This window comes from Coturnix japonica, chromosome 1 (assembly GCF_001577835.2).
Source record: "Coturnix japonica isolate 7356 chromosome 1, Coturnix japonica 2.1, whole genome shotgun sequence".
Lineage (NCBI taxonomy): Eukaryota > Metazoa > Chordata > Aves > Galliformes > Phasianidae > Coturnix > Coturnix japonica.
Window position 1 is genome coordinate 129680279 of NC_029516.1, and position 19035 is coordinate 129699313.

At 36.8% G+C, this 19035-nt stretch overlaps 1 protein-coding gene across 3 annotated transcripts in view; it reads right to left on the reverse strand.

Annotated features, from left to right (window-relative positions):
- Positions 1-19035, reverse strand: part of PCCA (propionyl-CoA carboxylase subunit alpha) — a 251157-nt gene that overhangs the window by 120199 nt on the left and 111923 nt on the right. For all 3 annotated transcript variants that reach the window (XM_015851501.1, XM_032442017.1, XM_032442016.1), the window contains exons 15-17: positions 15248-15316; positions 14413-14488; positions 5008-5118 (exon numbers count right to left, since the gene is read on the reverse strand). In XM_015851501.1, the coding sequence (XP_015706987.1) occupies positions 5008-5118; positions 14413-14488; positions 15248-15316 (256 nt within the window). The remainder of the gene's footprint in view (positions 1-5007; positions 5119-14412; positions 14489-15247; positions 15317-19035) is intronic.

The following is a 19035-nucleotide window of genomic DNA, read 5'->3' on the forward strand; positions in this document are numbered from 1 at the left end:
TGCTTATGACCTCTTGTATCTCACTCCCGCTATACACCTCACTGAAGAACCTGGCTCCATTGTCTCAGGAATACCCTCAGAGATGCTAGAAGGCCGCCATTAGGTTTTCCTTAAGCTTTCTCATTTCCAAGATAATCCAGCCTGGTTCTCCCAGTCTCTCCTCATAGGTCATCTACTCCAACAGCCAAGTCTCTCTACTAAGCTCAAGAGTATTTACATCTTTCTCACACATATGAGAGGGGTAAATGTACACATGGGATTCTAGAGGTGGTTTCATGAGTGCTGAGTAAAGAGAAGGAATTATTACTCTCCTTCATATAATTATGACAAACACAATTTATTTTAAGGCCTTTACCTCATAGACACTCTGAAGCCCCTCATACTCTGGAGAAAGAACCTTGCACATTTTTCATAGAAACACTTGGGTTGAAAGGGGCCTATCTGAGTTTATCAGAACTTCTGTTTTTCCTTTCCAACAAATGAGATCAACATGTAAGAAAATGGGAAAATAAAGAACTCTTCCCTTTGTTTTGTTTTCTTGTACGGGTTTTGCTATAACCTCTTGGAAAACACCCCACTTTCCATTTGCACAAGATCTGTCTTCCAAAGAGACTGACAAGCACTTGAGACATCACTGAATAACCAGGAATAATGGTTCATTTAAAAATATCTCAATATTCAAAGTTAGCTAGGATTCACAGTGAATCAACTGTATGACAAATAATGATGCCATGTATAATGTAGTAACCAAGGACTCACAGGTTTAATTTATCCTTTGTTAAAGACTTCCCTTGGATCTTTGTGAACATAGAGGCACTTTCTGCACCTATAAAACAGTGATAACAGATAATATATTCCTTTTCCAATAGAAAGATTAGGAAGTGAAGAAGCATTCCAGGCTGCTTGGAAGCTGTAAACGGACAACTTGTTTGACAGCGCTCTAGTAGTATGGCCTACTTCTGCATGCTTCATAAATATTTTCATTCTCTGAGCAAAGAGCTTGGATGCCACAATAAGACAGGCATATCTGTAACACATTTAACTTAATCAGTGATGCCGCACCCCACACCCAATTTCAGATCTGCTCTCTTTCCAATACATACATGTGTACACAGAGCAGTAACCCATGCCAGCTGACCTACTAGCCAGCAGCTGTCTTCCCACACTAATCATACACCAAGCCACTCTAGTTTCAGCACAACAATATTTTAAAGTAACTTGAAAAAGACAAAATGTTTTTGTTAATGACTGTTTACTTAAAGAAGGGAAGAAAAATAGTTAGGCTTTAATCATGAAAATAACTAGACATCCCAGCTCCAGATGTAATTTGAAGTAGACATCACAAATTAATGTGAAAGCTGCCGAAGTACTTCTAATAGGTTGTTGGTTTTTTTTTTTCCTTAGCTTACAGTAAAAGATTACTATAAAAGTCTTCAAAACAACACAGGAAAATAAATAATCTCTTTCGACTTATTTTCAGTAACACAAAAGTTGTTTGTTATAGTTGAGGAAAAATGCACTTAAGGAATGGGCAAGTCCTCATGCAGTCAACAAAAAGAAAACAACAGATGTTCTTTACATCAATGTAGATCAACAGTTGCAATTCTGTAGTTTTAAAAGTAAAACACTCTAAATTTCAGGTAAGCTTTAATGTGGCATGCACCTTCATTTACTTTTATTTGTATTTTTTAAGTTTTCCAAATTTAAAACACTGGATCTCTACTTTGAACAGGAACACAAACATTTTGGTGTTTCCAAATCTTCTTACTACACTTTATTCTCATTTTTCAGATCATCCAAAATATTTAATTATACATTTGCTTCTTTTTTCTTTTTTTTTTTTAATGAACAACATTAGGATAGAAAAAGCTACTTAATTTTCAAAGCAAAACTTATGATGGGTTTTTATAATGAGGTTTGTGTAGTGAGTAGAGAACTTGCACTTGATCAGCTAATTTTCCTTTGCTTCTCTTGCTGAGTTTCAGCACACCATCTGCAGAAGACTCTTGTTTGCCTTCAACAGTTTCCATGAGAATCTTGGCATTTGCAGAAATTTTTCAATAGGTACTTAATAAACTATCATCTAATTCAACTGCTTGGTAGTTTTTCAAGCCAAAGGGAATCACATCATCATAAGGGCTCTCATTTATCTGAGAGAGGTTTGAATCAGTATTCTTGACCTGAAATATAAGTGCTCTGTAATTGTCGCGGTTTTATGATTTTTTGGTTACTGGTATTCCACGTTATAACATCATGTAGAGCACTGGGAGTTAAAGAGTTAATGCTCCAGGTCCGGGTACCCACCCAAGAAATGAAATACTACATTCCCCAGAAGACTGTTTGCTGTGTCACTGTCATTCCTGCTCAGGGGGAACAGATATAAGGTCCCCTAATATCCCTCTTTTCCATCATCAGGATTTCCTCACTGCTGCTTGTCCCAGCCTCACACATTGCCTCAGCACTAGTGTAAGGCCTTAAACTTTCTGACACTCTTTCTCTCATTACATTTGATTTATTAGCTCCAATTCTAATTTTATTGCATAATACTGTATTATAGTGTGCTATCTTGCATTCCAACTCCATATTTAGCAAATAAGTTCATTTCTCCTCAGATCATTGCTGCTGTTTTTAATTATTCGGGGTCCTCCGTTCCCCTTTTCTGGAAGCACACACTCACAAATCCCTCTGCCCCACTAGACACAGAACCGGGCCAAACCAGCCTGTAAACCATTGATAGTAATAATCATTTCTCCATTTAATTTATCATTAAGAATCATAGAATGGCTTAGGTTGGAAGGGACCCCAAGGATCATCAAGTCCCAATCCTCCTGACACATGCAGGGCCACCAGTCTCCAGATCTGGTACTAGACCAGGCTGCCCAGGGCCCCCATCCAAATGGCCTTGAACACCTCCAGTGATGGGGCATCTACAGCCTCTCTGGGCAGCCTGTTCCAGCACCAATCTAAACCTTCCCTCCTTGTTTAAGAAGGCTAATGTATGGCTGTATTTGGTGTATGGAAGGGGAGGATCGAGACATTTTGTACTGCATGAATGAATCATTACATGTCATTCATTAGTTCCTATTGCGAACTAATATCTCTTTCCATGTTTTCTAGTGTCTACAGCAAAAGTTTATTTGTAATGTTAATAAAATATTACTTCAAGTCTGCAATGCTAATCATTTACTTGCATTAGTGAACATATGAACATGAATATGTACATATACTGCTTAAGTCCTATTACCCCAAACAAATTTATTGGCATCTTGAAATTTGTGGCCAAGTCCGCAACTGACTGATCACATATACTGGTTAACAATGCAATATAAAATATTAAAAAGACAAATATGAGATGTGTCAAAAATACAGAGCACAGCATCTCTCTCCTGCATCAGTAAAACCTGTCCTATCTTCTTACAAGTGAACCCAAGTAAGGATAGAATGGTTTTTATTATCATTGTTCTCAGTTATGTGTCAGGTGCAGCTGTATTTTCATGGCATAGTATAAAACTACTTAACTGTTCCCCTCTCCCCAGCTCTAGCCTGTCACTCACTTTGCACATCTGCTAAAGTTCACCAGACTCCTCTATGAGCTAAGTCAACCTGGTATCTCTTAAAGACTACCACAAAGGCAGCAACAATAAAAATGCAGTGTTCTGGTGGTTTAGGAAACTGAATTCAGCAAGAAAAAGGACTGAAAAGACCCAGAACCAAAGAGACTGGACATGGAATTCCATATGAAAGTGTCAGGGAAAGGAAGGGAGTCAGACCTGCTTATCAGCAGCAGAGAAACTGCACAGTAGATCAGGGTACCCTCAACTCTGTGATGGATAAAAGCCAGCTCAGTTAGCTGAGGATTAGCTACCTAACTTAGCAAAGAAGAAAAGAACATTTGATTTTAAACAATCCCAAGCTTATTGCCATCCAAGGTGACTAACTCTTACTCCTTTCGCTCAGTCAGGAGCCAAGAACAAGCTGGATGCCTTCATCTCCTGTGTAGGACTGCATCAAATAGACCGCCAATTACATGATGATTTCTGTGGTTGAATACTCCTTGAATCAAACTCACACACTGAGTCCCAAGGTAAGAAAAATCTGTTCTGCTCCTTAGGGAGACTGCGACCTTGCAAGACAGTAGTCATCTCGTGAATGCCAAACTAGCAGTGTTGTCTCCAAAGTGGGATGAGAGTTTTTCCACTTTGGGTTAATGATTAACTGGGGAGAAAGGAATCTCCACATGATTCACAGCAGACCCAAAGACCCAGGAAAGATGAAGCACAAACATGTATGTGTTAAGTAAGGAAGAGCTTCTTCCTCATGAATGTCAGCTGAAGTGTAAGGCCTCTTTATCTTAATTGACTCCATTTTTTTCTCCCTGAAAAGAGGGAGAGAGGAGCAAAGAGGCCAAGAAGGTCGTGATAGCATCATCCAAACCATGACAGGTTGTTGCAAAGAAACATCTGCATGTGTGTTTATTTCCCATCATTATGTGTAATTTAGTGTATCAAGACTAGCTTAATGGAATACTCTGACAAAACATCCTTATCCTCCAAAACAACGTTGCTGCGAACACAAATAGCGCAAACAAGTGCTCCTAAAGATGCTGCACAAACCCACAGGAGAAGGAATAGCAATGGGTAAAGAGAAATCTCATCTCCAGGTAACAGTAGGAGCGCTGTCTATAATGAAGCGCAACAGCATGGCAGAGCTGAACTGATATTTATTTTACATATTTCATATCGGCTACAAATTGTTTTGCTCAACTCTGGTTGTATTTAATTTACTACTTTGTCACTACAGATATATATTTTGCCTTCCTGAAAGTAAAGAAGATAACCGTTTCAATCATATCATATGTTATTAGAAAAACCTGTCTGCGTGGACAGATGCATAAAAAGGTGTAAAGACTGATTGGGGAACACAACAGCTTGTAAATATTAAAGGAAAAATTACCAGAAATAACAACTCTCAAGGGAAAAAAGGAAAAAAATCCCATGAGGAACAAACCTTTAAATCCATCAGGATAAACTTCAGGAAGAAATTTAGTGCTGATGTCTCCTTGAACAAAGCGTGGATGGATGATGACTTCTCTCAATAAGGAGATATTGTGAGTCACACCTGCAAATAAGACACAAACACAAAATCAGGTAAAAATATTAACCGAATTACAGCTAGAAAAAGCTCTTAAAAACGTGCTCTTATCTTCAAGAAAATCTTATTTACAACTTAGAGACCACGCTACTGCTGTAATCAAAGCAAATTTACCAGTTTTCTTCAATCCTACTCCAAGATATCCTCCTTGAACTCTCAGTGTAATTAACAAGTAAACCCTTAAAACTTTCACCACGCTAGACATGACTGAAACACCTAGTTAACCCAATGACAGCATGCATAACCAAGAGACTTGGCCATCTCACTGAAATGACAGATGTGTCATGACCACACATTTCAGCCCTGTTCCAGTGAATCTTGTTAACCTACACACTTATAACATATAACACACCGCTGCAGAAGATACATGCATGTAACACCCCAATCACAGTAATGAAAGAAGGTAAGAAGTTTTGTAGGAAATATCTACATGGTTTATAGCATTTTCATAATTTTTCATAAGAGACACTAGTGGAAATTCACAAAACAAATCTGTTCACTACTCTCAGCTTCAACTTAAGCTATTTGGATTTTTTCTTCCTATTTGAACAGATATTATTAGCAGAGATAATAGCAGTGCACTGACAATTGCTGGGGCAAAAGGAGATTTTTACACTTCTTTTCCCTTTGTGTTTTTTCAGTTTAGAAGTATGAGTAACAGTTTTGTTATTTTATGTGCAGACCAGATCAAACAGTTGTAAAGCTTTTTTCCCCCAACAGTCTGCTGCTGGTGTGAATTTTCAAGCTCTCTGTGTGGCCATTACTGGAATCATGGTCAACACATGGAATTAGCTTCACTGAGTCATGAAGTTGTAGCTTTAAAGACCAGTGTATGAGCCATTAAGAAGCACATTATCCCAGTTCAATGATGACAAGATGAAAATTTGACCTTTTGATTAAAAGAGGATCAGCCTCCTTGTTGCTTGTGACCTAGATAGTAATTTATGGATCCTGACTTCATAAACACACTTTGCGTCTCCACTAAAAAAAAATAACTTACGCAAAATGACTACAACTTGGAAGCAAATACAGTTTTTCCTTGGCTGACACAAAACAGAAGGTGTTGCACTAGGGTCAAGGCAGCCTCAGATCTGAGTACAGACTGTGTGAAGAGAACAGCAGCCCTGAAGAGAAGGATCAGGAAGTCTAGATGGATGAAAAGCTGGACATGAGCTAGCAATGTGAATTTGCAACAGCAGCAATATTCTGAGATGTATCAAAAGAGGGGTGGCCAGCAGGGAAAGGGAGATGACTGTCCCCCTCCACTTTGTTCTTGTGAGACCCCATCTGGAGTACTGCATCCAGGCCTGAGGCCCCCAGTACAGGAAGGATGTGGAGCTGCTGGGGAGAAGGTCCAGAGGAGGATCAAAAAATGGCTATGAAGATGATCTGAAGGTTGGAGCACCTCACCTATGAAGAAAATTTGAGGGAACTGGGCTTATTTAGCTTGGAGAAGGTGAAGGAGAAGGAGACCTCTCTGTGATCTTCCAGTATTTGAAGGGAGCATACAAGCAGGAAGGAGGCTAACTTCTTACAGCAACTGATCAGCTTTAAACTTGAAGTGAAAAGATTTACATTGGATGTCAGGAACAAACTTTTCATTCAGAGAATGGTGAGGCGCTGGAACAGTTTGTCCAGAGAGGTTGTGGATGCCCTATCTCTGGAGGTTTTCAAGGCCAGGTTGGATGGGATCCTGGGGCAGCCTGATCTACTGGGTGGCAAGCCCTGCCCATGGCAGGGGAGCTGGAACTAGATTATATTTATGGTCCCATCTAACTTAAGCCATTCTAGGATTCTACAGTGAGTGAAAGTATTGATCTCTCCCTCTACTATGCAGATGGAAAAACTTAAATTGAAATATCAGAGATTTTCATCTATTAAGTACAGCTATGGGACTACAACAAGAAGACAAAAGAGGAGCTCTTGGACTTTAAAAGCAGGATTTAAATACACAACATGTAACCAGATCATCTCATGTCTTTCTTTCCTAAACCACTGTAAGATTCCTGGTGAGATGATGGCTGATGACAGAGTTTGATGTCTCAACTGACTCTTCTAAAAGACATGAAAAAGAAAAAAACCTATATCTTAATTATTTTCAAATTGCGTGCACCAGAAAAATCAGAAGCTTCTGAAATGTTTTACACTCTAAAATCTTCTTAATAAGTTCACAAGCAGGCAAGTCTTGATATCTAGGAAGCAACACCATGTGTTCTATGTATGTAAATACGAATTTTAATCTGCATCAGTTTCCCTTTAGAGTATCACAAAATGCTACCTTTATTGATCCCTGTGATCATTATGTGAGCATGACTGCATGGTTGATCTGCTTCACAAACCCAAGTTGCTATCTTTAGTGATGCCCCTAATTTCACGTTCAAAAAATAACAACAATAATAATGCACCACTGTAACCCTTCAGAAGTCTAGAAGTTTTAGATTTACAATTTAGCACGACCTCTGTCAAAGTTCATAAGGTCTCCATCTGTGTGTGAGTAACTGCCAGGCTACAGAAATATGGACCCCCACAGCAGCTCGCTCCTGACTACCTGCTGCTTCCAAAACACAGGCCAGACATTAGCCCCACACTCTCACAGGATCAAACAGAGGCTAACAGGCAGTGCTTATTTCATGCAAAGCTACACACTAAACTCAAGTATATTATATTTATGTTGCAGTGGTTTTCGGGGGGATTTGTTTTTTTTCTTGACCAAATCTGCTGTCTGCCAAGAACAAAATCACATTTGTTAACTTGACAAGGCATGACATTTCCAACAAACAAACAAAACCCTAAACTGTATCAATTTATTTCCCCCTCCAGAAAACCAAATTTCACTTCAGCATCATTTTTTTACACTGTTAAGACTGATGCAGAACTGAAGTTGTAGCTGCATTCTTCTTTTCTCCCAGTCAAAATATTATAAAAAATAATAATCACTGTTTCTTACATTTTTTTTTTTCTTTCACTCATCTGTGTTCTTCATACCACATTACATCAGCAGAAGCTCAATTTAAGATCTACTTCATGGATTTCGACTTTGACGCACCATTTTCCAGAACGCTTTTGTAAAAGAGAGATTATTAATATTTAACTTCTGGAGATGTCATGCAATAAGAAATGTAAATATTTTTAACTCTTGTATAGAACATTTATGTAATCCTTAGGTTCAAACACTTCTGTAGCTCAATTCCTAATGAACACATGAGCATACTAAATAACCACATCTTTCAAGAGGTCTGATTAGCAAACACTGCTTTGAAGAAAATCTCATTAAAAAAATAATAATATTTGGAAGAAATTGCTCTACGTACTGTCTGTCTCTTTTATCATGCCTCTCTTTGTACATTCTCTGGACCAAAACTACCTCAGACTCTTGGTAAACATACCTTTTTTTTTATTAACTTACAAACGGCTGCCTAGCTCCTACCCGAGTTCTAAGTAAAGAGACTAAGAAATTAATTTTACAGAAAACAGAAGTTTCTTAGCAGGTTTATGAACAGGACGACATCTGAGGAAACCTGGAACACTCAAGTCACAAAACCAGAAGCCGTGTTTTCACTGTAAATATTTACTGACACTAAACATATTCAGTGTTGATTAGCCTTTTTACTGTACTAAGCTTCTGTCTTCTTGACATGTGCAAACACAAGTCTGCATTTATCTGTGTAAACTTAATTGGAGTCCTACATGCCTCTGCAGATAAACAGCTGAATATACTTAACTTGCTGATAGCTTCGAATTGTGCTGAGAAAATAAGAGCTTTATCCGCATACCTATGGATTGCAAAAACAACGTACAGAGAGATGCACTGGATGTTTACCTTAAAAAAACAGCAAAGCCAAATTGTCACCAATCATTTTAAATGCTGCATGAGTATAAATGGTAGGAAGTTTAGACGGCATCCCTGTCCATTTCTTTAATCAAAAATAACAAGGTATTAACCAAGCTCTGTGCTGCGTTCTAATAAGCTTAAGTTACTTTCCTCTTTAAAACAAGAGCATTATCAGTGAGATGCACAGACTGTGCAAACACTGCACACTTTTCAAGGTTCATGATCACCAGCAATTCCAAAAGTTGCCATAATAGTCCTTATACCCTTCAGTATTCAACTGCCTAACTGTGTTTGATTCATTTCAGAACAGGCTACAGGCAGACAAAACCCAAAAGCAAACACAAAAGCTTCTACAGTTTCTTCCATTCCATTTTATGTTTTTTAATCTTTAAGTTTTGATACATGAACATCCACATCAAATTCTTTTATAGGATCATTACACAGCTGACCCTTGGAACCAAACATGTATTTCAAGTAAAATATTAATTCTTCGCAGTAATGATGTCCTGAGGTCACAAAATGCATAGATCAGAATGAAGGGGGGGAAAGAAGAAAAAAGCAGGTAGTATATATGGTAATATCCTACTGTAAAAATCATTAGTTCAAATGGAAGATAAATTTTGTATTTTATAGACTTTTGAGAACCTTAATAAGATTAAGCAGCCCACAATTTATGGTGTTAGTAAGAATGTATGAATGTTTCAATCAGTAGAAAAACTGGAAGGCTTTGTGAATAAGTGAAAGGAAGAGGATGGTCACCTTGCCATCACCCTCTCACCAGCCACTTTTTCACTCTGAAGAAAAGGAATAGGTCACCAGGACAGTATTATCTTTAAAGGGATTAATTAGAAGTAACAGTACTAACGAGAAGTAGCAATACTTGTCTCCTCAATTAGGCACAGTTTTTCCTGTAGCTTTTCACTTCCACAGACAATCTCACAAAAGAAAAAAGGAATAAAGCTCAGTAGTCAATGAACTTTACTAAACTACAAGCCATAAAGCTTTGCAACAGGTTTAAGAGAAATAGGACAGGAGAACTAGGAGAAAAATCTTCCTTCACACCAGAATCTGTATTGTAAAATGACGTGACTAATGGTCACTTCCAGCCCTTTGGAACTGCCATCTGCTAGTTGCTTCCCCAGTTTCAGTTTCCACAGCGACACCCACTTGGGAGCCAAATGATCTCTGCTGCAAAGGGTCAGGGAACCCAGCAAGGATTGCGGAGCTCCCAAATCTCATTACTGCTGCTACCCAAAGGGGAAAATACACAGTTCCATTGCAGAATCCTTTGCAGCACTTTTGTAGAGCACAGACAGCAGAATGAGACCTCTTCTTATTTGAGAATAAGCACTCTGCAGGAAAACTGCTTTACATACAGAGATTTTTTTCACAACACCAGTGAGCTCTCTAGCACACCTGAGTAAATTAGAATACAAAATACTATTTGATTTACATCGCTGCCATCAAGAAACACCTTTTAACTTAATATATAAAAGGTATTCAGTAATTCTTGATAAACAGATTTTTGGATTTAATTAAAGTTTTATTGTGAAAAACCTCTGTACCGGAAAATTATTTTCTTTGAATTACATGATAAAATAGTCAAGTGTCTCAATTTGTTTTCTCCAGAAGGTCTTCACTAAGTAACACCAGCAGAGTTTTGTTTGTTTTTTCCTCCCAATTAGTATGTTTACAGCTGGAAAAAATCACACTGTTTCTGCTGTCACTGTCCTCTCAGGTCTCAGTTCATATCACAGACTTCAATTCCATATTCCCATTTCCCTCAAACACTCACCACAGTTATTTATCACTTTCCAGTTTTAAGTACTTGCTCTTTTAGTCTATGCTGGAAGAAGCCCATGGTTTGTGCCTTCCTTATTTCTGCTCCTCCATATCACATTTGCTTCTTATTCTTTTTCCTCTTCTTTTTCTCAAGTAGTCAACTACATTCCTCTCTCCCCTCAGCAAACAAGACCTCAACAGATAAAATCCAACTTTTCACAAAGACTATTAAATTGATTTTACTGTTTCACACTTGGATCATTGGGGAATATATAAAAAAAATACAGGTTGCATACAGGATTTAAGCATCATTTGGCTCAATCAAATCTCTAGCAAGCTAATAAGTTCTACTTTCAGAAATCTTTGTTGAGATGTCCAATTTAAATCAGATCTCAGTGGAAGACTAAGTTCATATCAGAATAATTTAGATGTTAATGGACCTCAGGAGATCATTTAATCCAATGCACTCCTCAAATGAAATTATACTTCATCTGATCCCATAAATAACAATATAGATATTACAAAGGAACATGTTGATCGCTTCCCTATGACGACATTGAATATACCTCAAGTTAGGTACATTGGTAACATCTGCTGATGAACAGATTTGTTCCCTGCAAGTAGAATGGAGCAATAACCAATGGGATAATTCTTGAATATCCTAAAGTCACAGCAGTGGAAGCTGAATGTGTGTTCATACAGACAGTACACAAGGAGTACTGTGAAGTGCAAGGACTTTGCTATGAGCATGCCTCCAGGTACCCTGGATGAGTCACCTCCAGGAGAGTCACTGTGCTGCTTCAGTCTCTGGATTCTCTACTGAGACCACCATGAATGACATTATATGTTGGCATTTGTTCCAAGAGGACATTTGTCTTCTAAGAACTCAATAAAGACCACTGATTTCACACAGGTCAGCAAGCAACCATCAAAATATTAGTGACTAAAACTCCTTACCAACTTTTGCCTGCCTTGAACCAGTGACACAGAAGTGATGGGAAAGACTCCATCTTCCATTAGCGATCCCTAAGCTATCCATTAGATGGTCCTCGACCTGCTATCCAGTCACCCCATCCCATTGCCACCATAGGTGAGCAAGCAAACATTTTTGTTTACAGAGATGCTACAATTCTTGGGAGTCCAAATATGAAGCACACTATTCAGAAAAAAACTACGTAGATCTTTGAATAGTTGCATATGGGCTCAATATTCAAATATAAAACCAACTAAAAACCACATTAAAAGTATCGGTATATTTAATTACTAATAGCAACTACTCATACGGCCTTCATGAGAGACATGTTCCCAAAAGAGCAACACAGTGTAATATTATGTTACGTAACAATTTAAAGCTAAAAATAAGGTCACTAAAAATGGTTTAAATTATTTATACAGGGTTTCTTTGTCAATGTAAATAGAGAGCATTGTTTCTTCTTCATCACTTGTTAAGCTTACTTGAACTTAATAGAGACAAATCTGAACAACTGAAATTCTGTATTTGTCTGTCTGATCTGCAATGTTGTGAACTACGCTGACAAGTATAGAAGTACTAATCACACTAGAGATGAGATACTGTAATATCTATGTGTGCTGCTAATAAATAAACCCTGACAAGAAATTGTCTGCTGTGTAAAACTACATAAAAATCTTGTTGGTTTTCAAAGGGAAATCATTGCTCATCATAATTATAAATGTGTTCTGAAAGTTCATGAACTTTTGAAACTTATGGCAAATTAAAATCTATCCTTTGTAACACAATAAAAATGCAGTCCTGCCTGTAGTTAATTTATTACCTCTTCCAGTGTTTTTTAATACACGAGGAAATTTTTTGCTAGTATTAATACTAGTGAGAGATCAGTTATGAGCATTTAAATGCATACATGTATATTAATAAGGTACTAAAAAGAATCAAGACTGCAAATAGTTTTCAGATGCAAGGCAACATACCCGTTCTAGATATTTATGTATCTATCTGTAGAACTAACCAAACACATCTGTGTACAATAACCAAGAACAAACCATTAGGTTTCATTTCATATTATAATACACAATGAAAGACCGCACTCCACGTGCAATTCCAATGTCATTAAATACAATTCATCTAGGGTCATTTGCTACTGATACAATAGAGCTTGAGTCAAAAACCTGTTTCAATTAAAAACAAAAACAAACAAAACAAACAACAACAACAACAAAACACGCTATTCTAGCTGAATTCTCTCATATAAATATACTATCTGCAGATACAGTATAAACATACATCAGCAGATCGTACTGCAGTAGAATAAAGGCTCAAGTTCCACCAGCATCAATCTATTTTAGAGTCTAATCCTACCACCTATCTAGCTACACTGTGGTATAGAGATGCTCATTTTCCCCTGAACAGATAAATCTCTTGAGTCTGACATGGCATCTGTAGTATTCGTCAGAAAGCATCAAAGCCAACCAAGTTTTAAAGAAACACTAACATGCTGGTCTGCTACACCAGCTAGGCTCTTCTGCTCCTCCTCCAGATGTTTAGGGATAGATTTAAGGGTGTTACAATTCATTCACCTATCATGGAACAACACGTACAGCAATAAAAAAAAAAAAAAAAGCAACAAAACCAGCAAACCCTAGCAGTCATCTTCCCTTCTATCCTGGTTCTTCAAACTATACTGACTAGTAATGAAAAAAAAACCCTCCTTCAGACATGACAGCTAAGAGGAAAAGTGAAGATTTTTATTACGTTACAGTTCCCTTCTCTACTTATCCCCACAATAGGAAAGAATAAAAATACTAATTTTTCTCTCTATTTTGAGTTTTCCTGCTTCACTTTTTTTTTTTTTTTCCATAAGACAGAGAGGAAGATGTGAAGATTCCTCCCACACAAACCCCAACTTCCCTTTTTTAAACTTCAAACGATCTAAAGTGGTCATGGTTGATTCACTCCTGCTGTTTGGGAAAGCTGAAAGAGCATCTACTGCTTCTAGGCAGTCAGTAAGCAAGAGATGAAACACATTTTACTTATCAGTCTACATCTCTATTTACCCAAACATAAACAACTACATTGAAAATAAGAAATATATATATATATGAATATATATATCTATCTACATATATATAGATATATATATATAGATATATATCTATACATATATAGATATATATGTAGATAGATATATATGTATCTATATGTATAGATATATATCTATATCTATATCTATAATGTATAGATATATATCTATATAGATATATATGTAGATAGATATATATATATCCAGTCAAATACTGAACTGTATTTTTACTGTAGTCTGTGTATTAAACTGCTATAAAGCAGCAACTACTTTTACTTTCCTGCAGCACGGTGGCCATTTTTTTCCCCTCACCATGTAATACATAAATTACGTGCCACCATCTTGTGAAATCTCTTGGAGGAAATAATTCAAATATTTACCTCTAAACATTAATCTCATAAAGCAAAAACAATGGAGAAAAAAATGAAACCTTTAGAGCGCTGATCTGTCTTCTCAGCTTAATTAACACAAGCTTTTCCTGTTTTCATTTGCACTTACGAAGTGGGAATTTTACTCAATTTGCTAATTACTACATTTTCAAGCTGTTTTATTGAAATAGATCACACTAGGAACCCAAATTTCTGTAGTTACCTCGAATTACGTAATTGTCCAAAGCCTCCTCCATTCTTCTCAATGCCTCAGCTCTATTAGAGCCATACGTAATCAGCTAAAAAAAACAAAAGGCACTTAAGTTAACTAAAAATAGCACGTCTGCCTCCAGGATCTACAAAGCAGCTAAAATGAACACAGTCTGTAAAACTGCTGCAATCTCAAACACACTTCTAGCATGTTACTGGATCTATGTTTCAGAGGCTCTCTAAAACACCAAGAGAAAACTAAGATCTTTATCCATTTGATGAAAGAAGGCCAATCGCTTTCAGTTCAAACAAATCTGGGTGTGTGAATGAATTCTCTGTTTTTCAGATGCATTGAAAATTAGAGCAGAAATTGAGGTGAGTGAACAGCCCAACCAAGTTTTACGACTTATTCGACAATTAAACTCTGACTAGATAGTTTATAGTTTAACTTTACCAACAATTACTGATGAATATGAACTAATACAAAGAGACACTTCCAACCATTTATTATACTGCTTCTTTTCGGAAGCCAGAACTATTGAAATAACGGTTCAAATTGGGATACATTAAAAGAATACACTGATTTCTGCTTGAAATCCTTTTAATAACCAGAAATTGCAATGCAAACAATTATTACATCAATATATAAACAAAATTTTGTTTACAAGTAACATGAATCTCCCTCTATTACACATTTTCCTTCATTCCTTTCGTATTTCTTCATGGTACATCACACCCAGCATCCTTAAAATACTGATATACCAGTCCTTTAGGATATTCTTCATTATTAATCTGTGTGTAAAATTAGTATTTCATACCTTAAGGATATTAAAAAATAATCAACTCACTTTTGAGATCATAGGATCATAGTAAATGCTGATATCACTTCCTTGTTCTATGCCACTGTCAACACGTACCTTCAGAAAACAAAAAGCAAAAATAATTTTGTATTGAAAAATAAATAAATAAATAAATAAACCACTTCAATATGCAATAAAATATATCTGACAGGCTTAAAACATAACATTCATAGAATGAAAGAATCATAGAATTGCTCAGGTTGGAAAAGACCTTCAAGATCATTGAGTCCAAATACAACCTATCCACACTACCCTAACTCTTTAATCTGGGGAAGAGGAAGCTGAGGGGAGACCTTATTGCTCTCTTCCAACATTCACAAAGCTCATCATGTACATTTTTCCCTTGAAGAACTAGGATAATAATTTGTTTTCAGAGAAGTTGAAGAAAGGTGCCTTTTTCTCCGCCAGGAAAAATACCTATAAATTATTCTCTCCTTTAAAAGAAACACAAATGTAATCTGCAGCTGAGAGTCAAAATTCTCTTTTGTTCTCCTTAGAAAGCACGGTAAACTCATGAAATTTGGTTTAAAGATTTATGTTCTGTAACACACTTTAAATTTCAACTCACGACATGTCCAATTCTGATTTAATCGCTGTAATAAGATAGTTGTAATTATTCTTCCGACTGACACCTGGAATGAAGGATGCCCCTTAAAATCACACCCTTTCTGCATCTATACGTAATCACATTCCACACGTTTCACGACAGCCCTTCTGAAGGTTCCAGTGGGAATACAACTCAGGAGCATTCAGCAGGAACTTTGGAGCTCTGCTTATCAGCTCTATAGGAATACCGATCCTGTGGTTTTCATGTCTGTAACACTTTCCTTTTCTGCCTCGCCCTCTTGACTGTAAACCATTGTGTTTTCTGTTGCTGCTGTTCCCCCGAGGCGTTAATGTTTACACAGCTTTTTCCATGGCTTTGCTTTGTAAGGACACAGCCCCAATTAAATCTCTGATTCTGCAATATTCACGGAAAAAAAATAACACAAGTTCAAAAATCCCTTTTGAAGAGGCCGATTGCTGTTAACCAGCCAACATGTTAGTCAGTATAATGGTGATTCTTGTTTTCATCTCTCAGTTTGATTTCATCACCGTAGCAATGAGGTTAGCCATATAAAACTGTTTAAATGAGCAATTTCTAGGGAAGAAATATTTATTAAATTGCTGCTTTTGAGCACTGGAATCTGAAATATTTTTAAAATACTAATCAAAATAACTCAAGAGCAATAAATGCATTCTGGGGATCACAAGGATGGAGGACTCTAATCAAAGCTGTCGAAACAGCAGGGCTCTGATATACTGTATTGTAAAGAGGATGGGGAAGAGGGTCCTGGAATCTCACTTAAATCTTCACCTGTGGGAAAGAACCTTTGCAATAAACAGCAGCTCCACCGTCTGCAGCAAGGCAGAAAAAGGTCAACGCAACGGCTGTTAGGCCTTTAATATTTTAATTTAGGCAATTATCAAGGGACCACATGTAGAACCTTTTGTCTACAAAATCCACATGAGGGCATGATGATGACTTTATTATCCAAATGACATAAAAGATACCCTAGCAGGTGTACCCGTCTTTTTCAGTAAAAATACACTGATTGGATTTTATGAGGTTTCATTAAAGAAGCATATTTATGAATTTTTATCTTTTTATGTTTATGTTCAGATTTACATATTCATCTCGTATTTACGTTTCTGTAGCATATTTATTTATATGTAAAGGTAGTAGTACTTCCATAGCATTTGTATTGCATCTTACCTGAATGTGTTTCATTTACATTTAACTAGGCCCCTCACTACCCATATCAGGTATTTAACATTACCTACTGATGAGAAGTAGCTCAGACACATCACTGTTACAGAAAAAAAATAATCAGCTTAATTCTCAACTCTCTGTGTAGCTGCTACACCATCCACCCTCACAGGATGCTTGCTTATATGTAAAACTCAATGCACACATTCAAACAAAAAGAATTCAACTACTCAATATCTGATCTAGTAGAAATCCATCCCTTACATAACTTTTCTGAATGCATGATGATTATATATAAGACATGAACCTATGGCATACAAAACACACTCCACACATAAATGAATTATAATGTGTCTTTTGTCTCTGAAGCAACACACGTTGATGGTGCTTTACATATACACATACCTGCACATAAGTACTTATGTATATATATATATATATCGTATCATATATATACAAACATCATATTCTGACAAAGAGAAAAAGAATCAATGAAATTAGCGTAATTCCCACTCATAGTAAAGCAGGTTAGACAAGTCTTGAAATCAACATAAAGCTTCTGATAGTACTGACTACAAGGCTCCACCTGCCCTATGTGTCTGTACACATACAACATACGTACCGCTAAACAACCTACATTTTTTATTAAGCACAATATTCTGAAAAGGGAAAAATTACAGAGGGAATTTAAAATTCTTCAAAAAATACTGTAGAATTTCAAGAAATATGGACTCTTCTGTAGGAGTTTCATATGCATACAATAAACTCAAGGTGACTAAAAACAATGACAGCAAAAGAGAAATACATTTCCCATCTTCAACTCTCCCTGCAGTGGTTAAATTTGCAGAGCCCAGTAAATGAAGATGATTTTATTAACTATATGGTGTGACAGAACTCAATGAATATTGGATGAAAAAGAAACCACGATTCAACAGATATTTACTACAGCATCCCTAAGTAGATAGATAATAGCAATACTTTTTAGACCTTAGCACACTTCCTTTTTTTATTCAGCATTTAAAATACCAAAGAAAGGCTACAGTTCAAAATCTTCTCATACTCCACAGCTCATTGGTATTACAACCCCAAACACTTCTGTTGCTGTTGCACTATCATTATGTGTTGTTATGCTATGACAACAGCAAACTGAAAGAAAAAAAAAACCCTTTAAGTGGGGGGAAAGCCCAATCTACATGTCAGTCCTGCAATGAACTATTAGCGCATCAAATTCCACTCACTTACAGGTATAGATTTCTAGAATCTTCCTGTTCTTAACTATGTGAGTCTAACAGTTTTTGTCTTTCCGCTGACAGTGATAAAAGAATGGATTGCTGGTCATACTGGCAAAGAGCAATGCTCGAGCTCTTCAGGTACGGCAGCACTTTTTCCATGTTGGGTAAGAGCATTAAATACATATGCTCACAATTGTAACTATATGAGGCTTTGTGGTTACCTATCTTAAGATTCATTATCAGTGATGAAATATTGATGTTCCCTCGTACAGCGCTGTATGAAAATAACAGAATATAAGAGACAAAAAGAATCAGTATTGTATTATCTACAGATAAGAAAAAGCCTCACATATCCATGCATGGCAGCTCCTCCAACTTGAGAAACTGGCAAATATGGCACACAGCCCATCACAGCTAACTTTAGAAACAGAAGAAATGAACTGAAAATGCATTTGGCAACATACAACTCTTAAGCTGGACTTCTCGTAACACATTGCAAGTCTGAGCTGATTTCTAAATCCAACCTTTGACAACTCCAAAATCTGAAGTGCAGAAAAAAAACACTGTGGCACAATGGGCTTGTAAAGAACTTTTTTGGTAGTATTTGTTTTGTTCTTCACGGCATGACATTCTCAGGAGAGAAATTAGTTCAACAGTGGCAGGAAACATGTATTAAGATACCAAACCATGAGTGTCTAAATAAAAATAGCTCTTCTATTTTTAATAATATAGAAGTAGTGAATGGAAAGAACAGCCCAGACGCTCCATATAGGCTCCTCAAACCACTGCTCTGA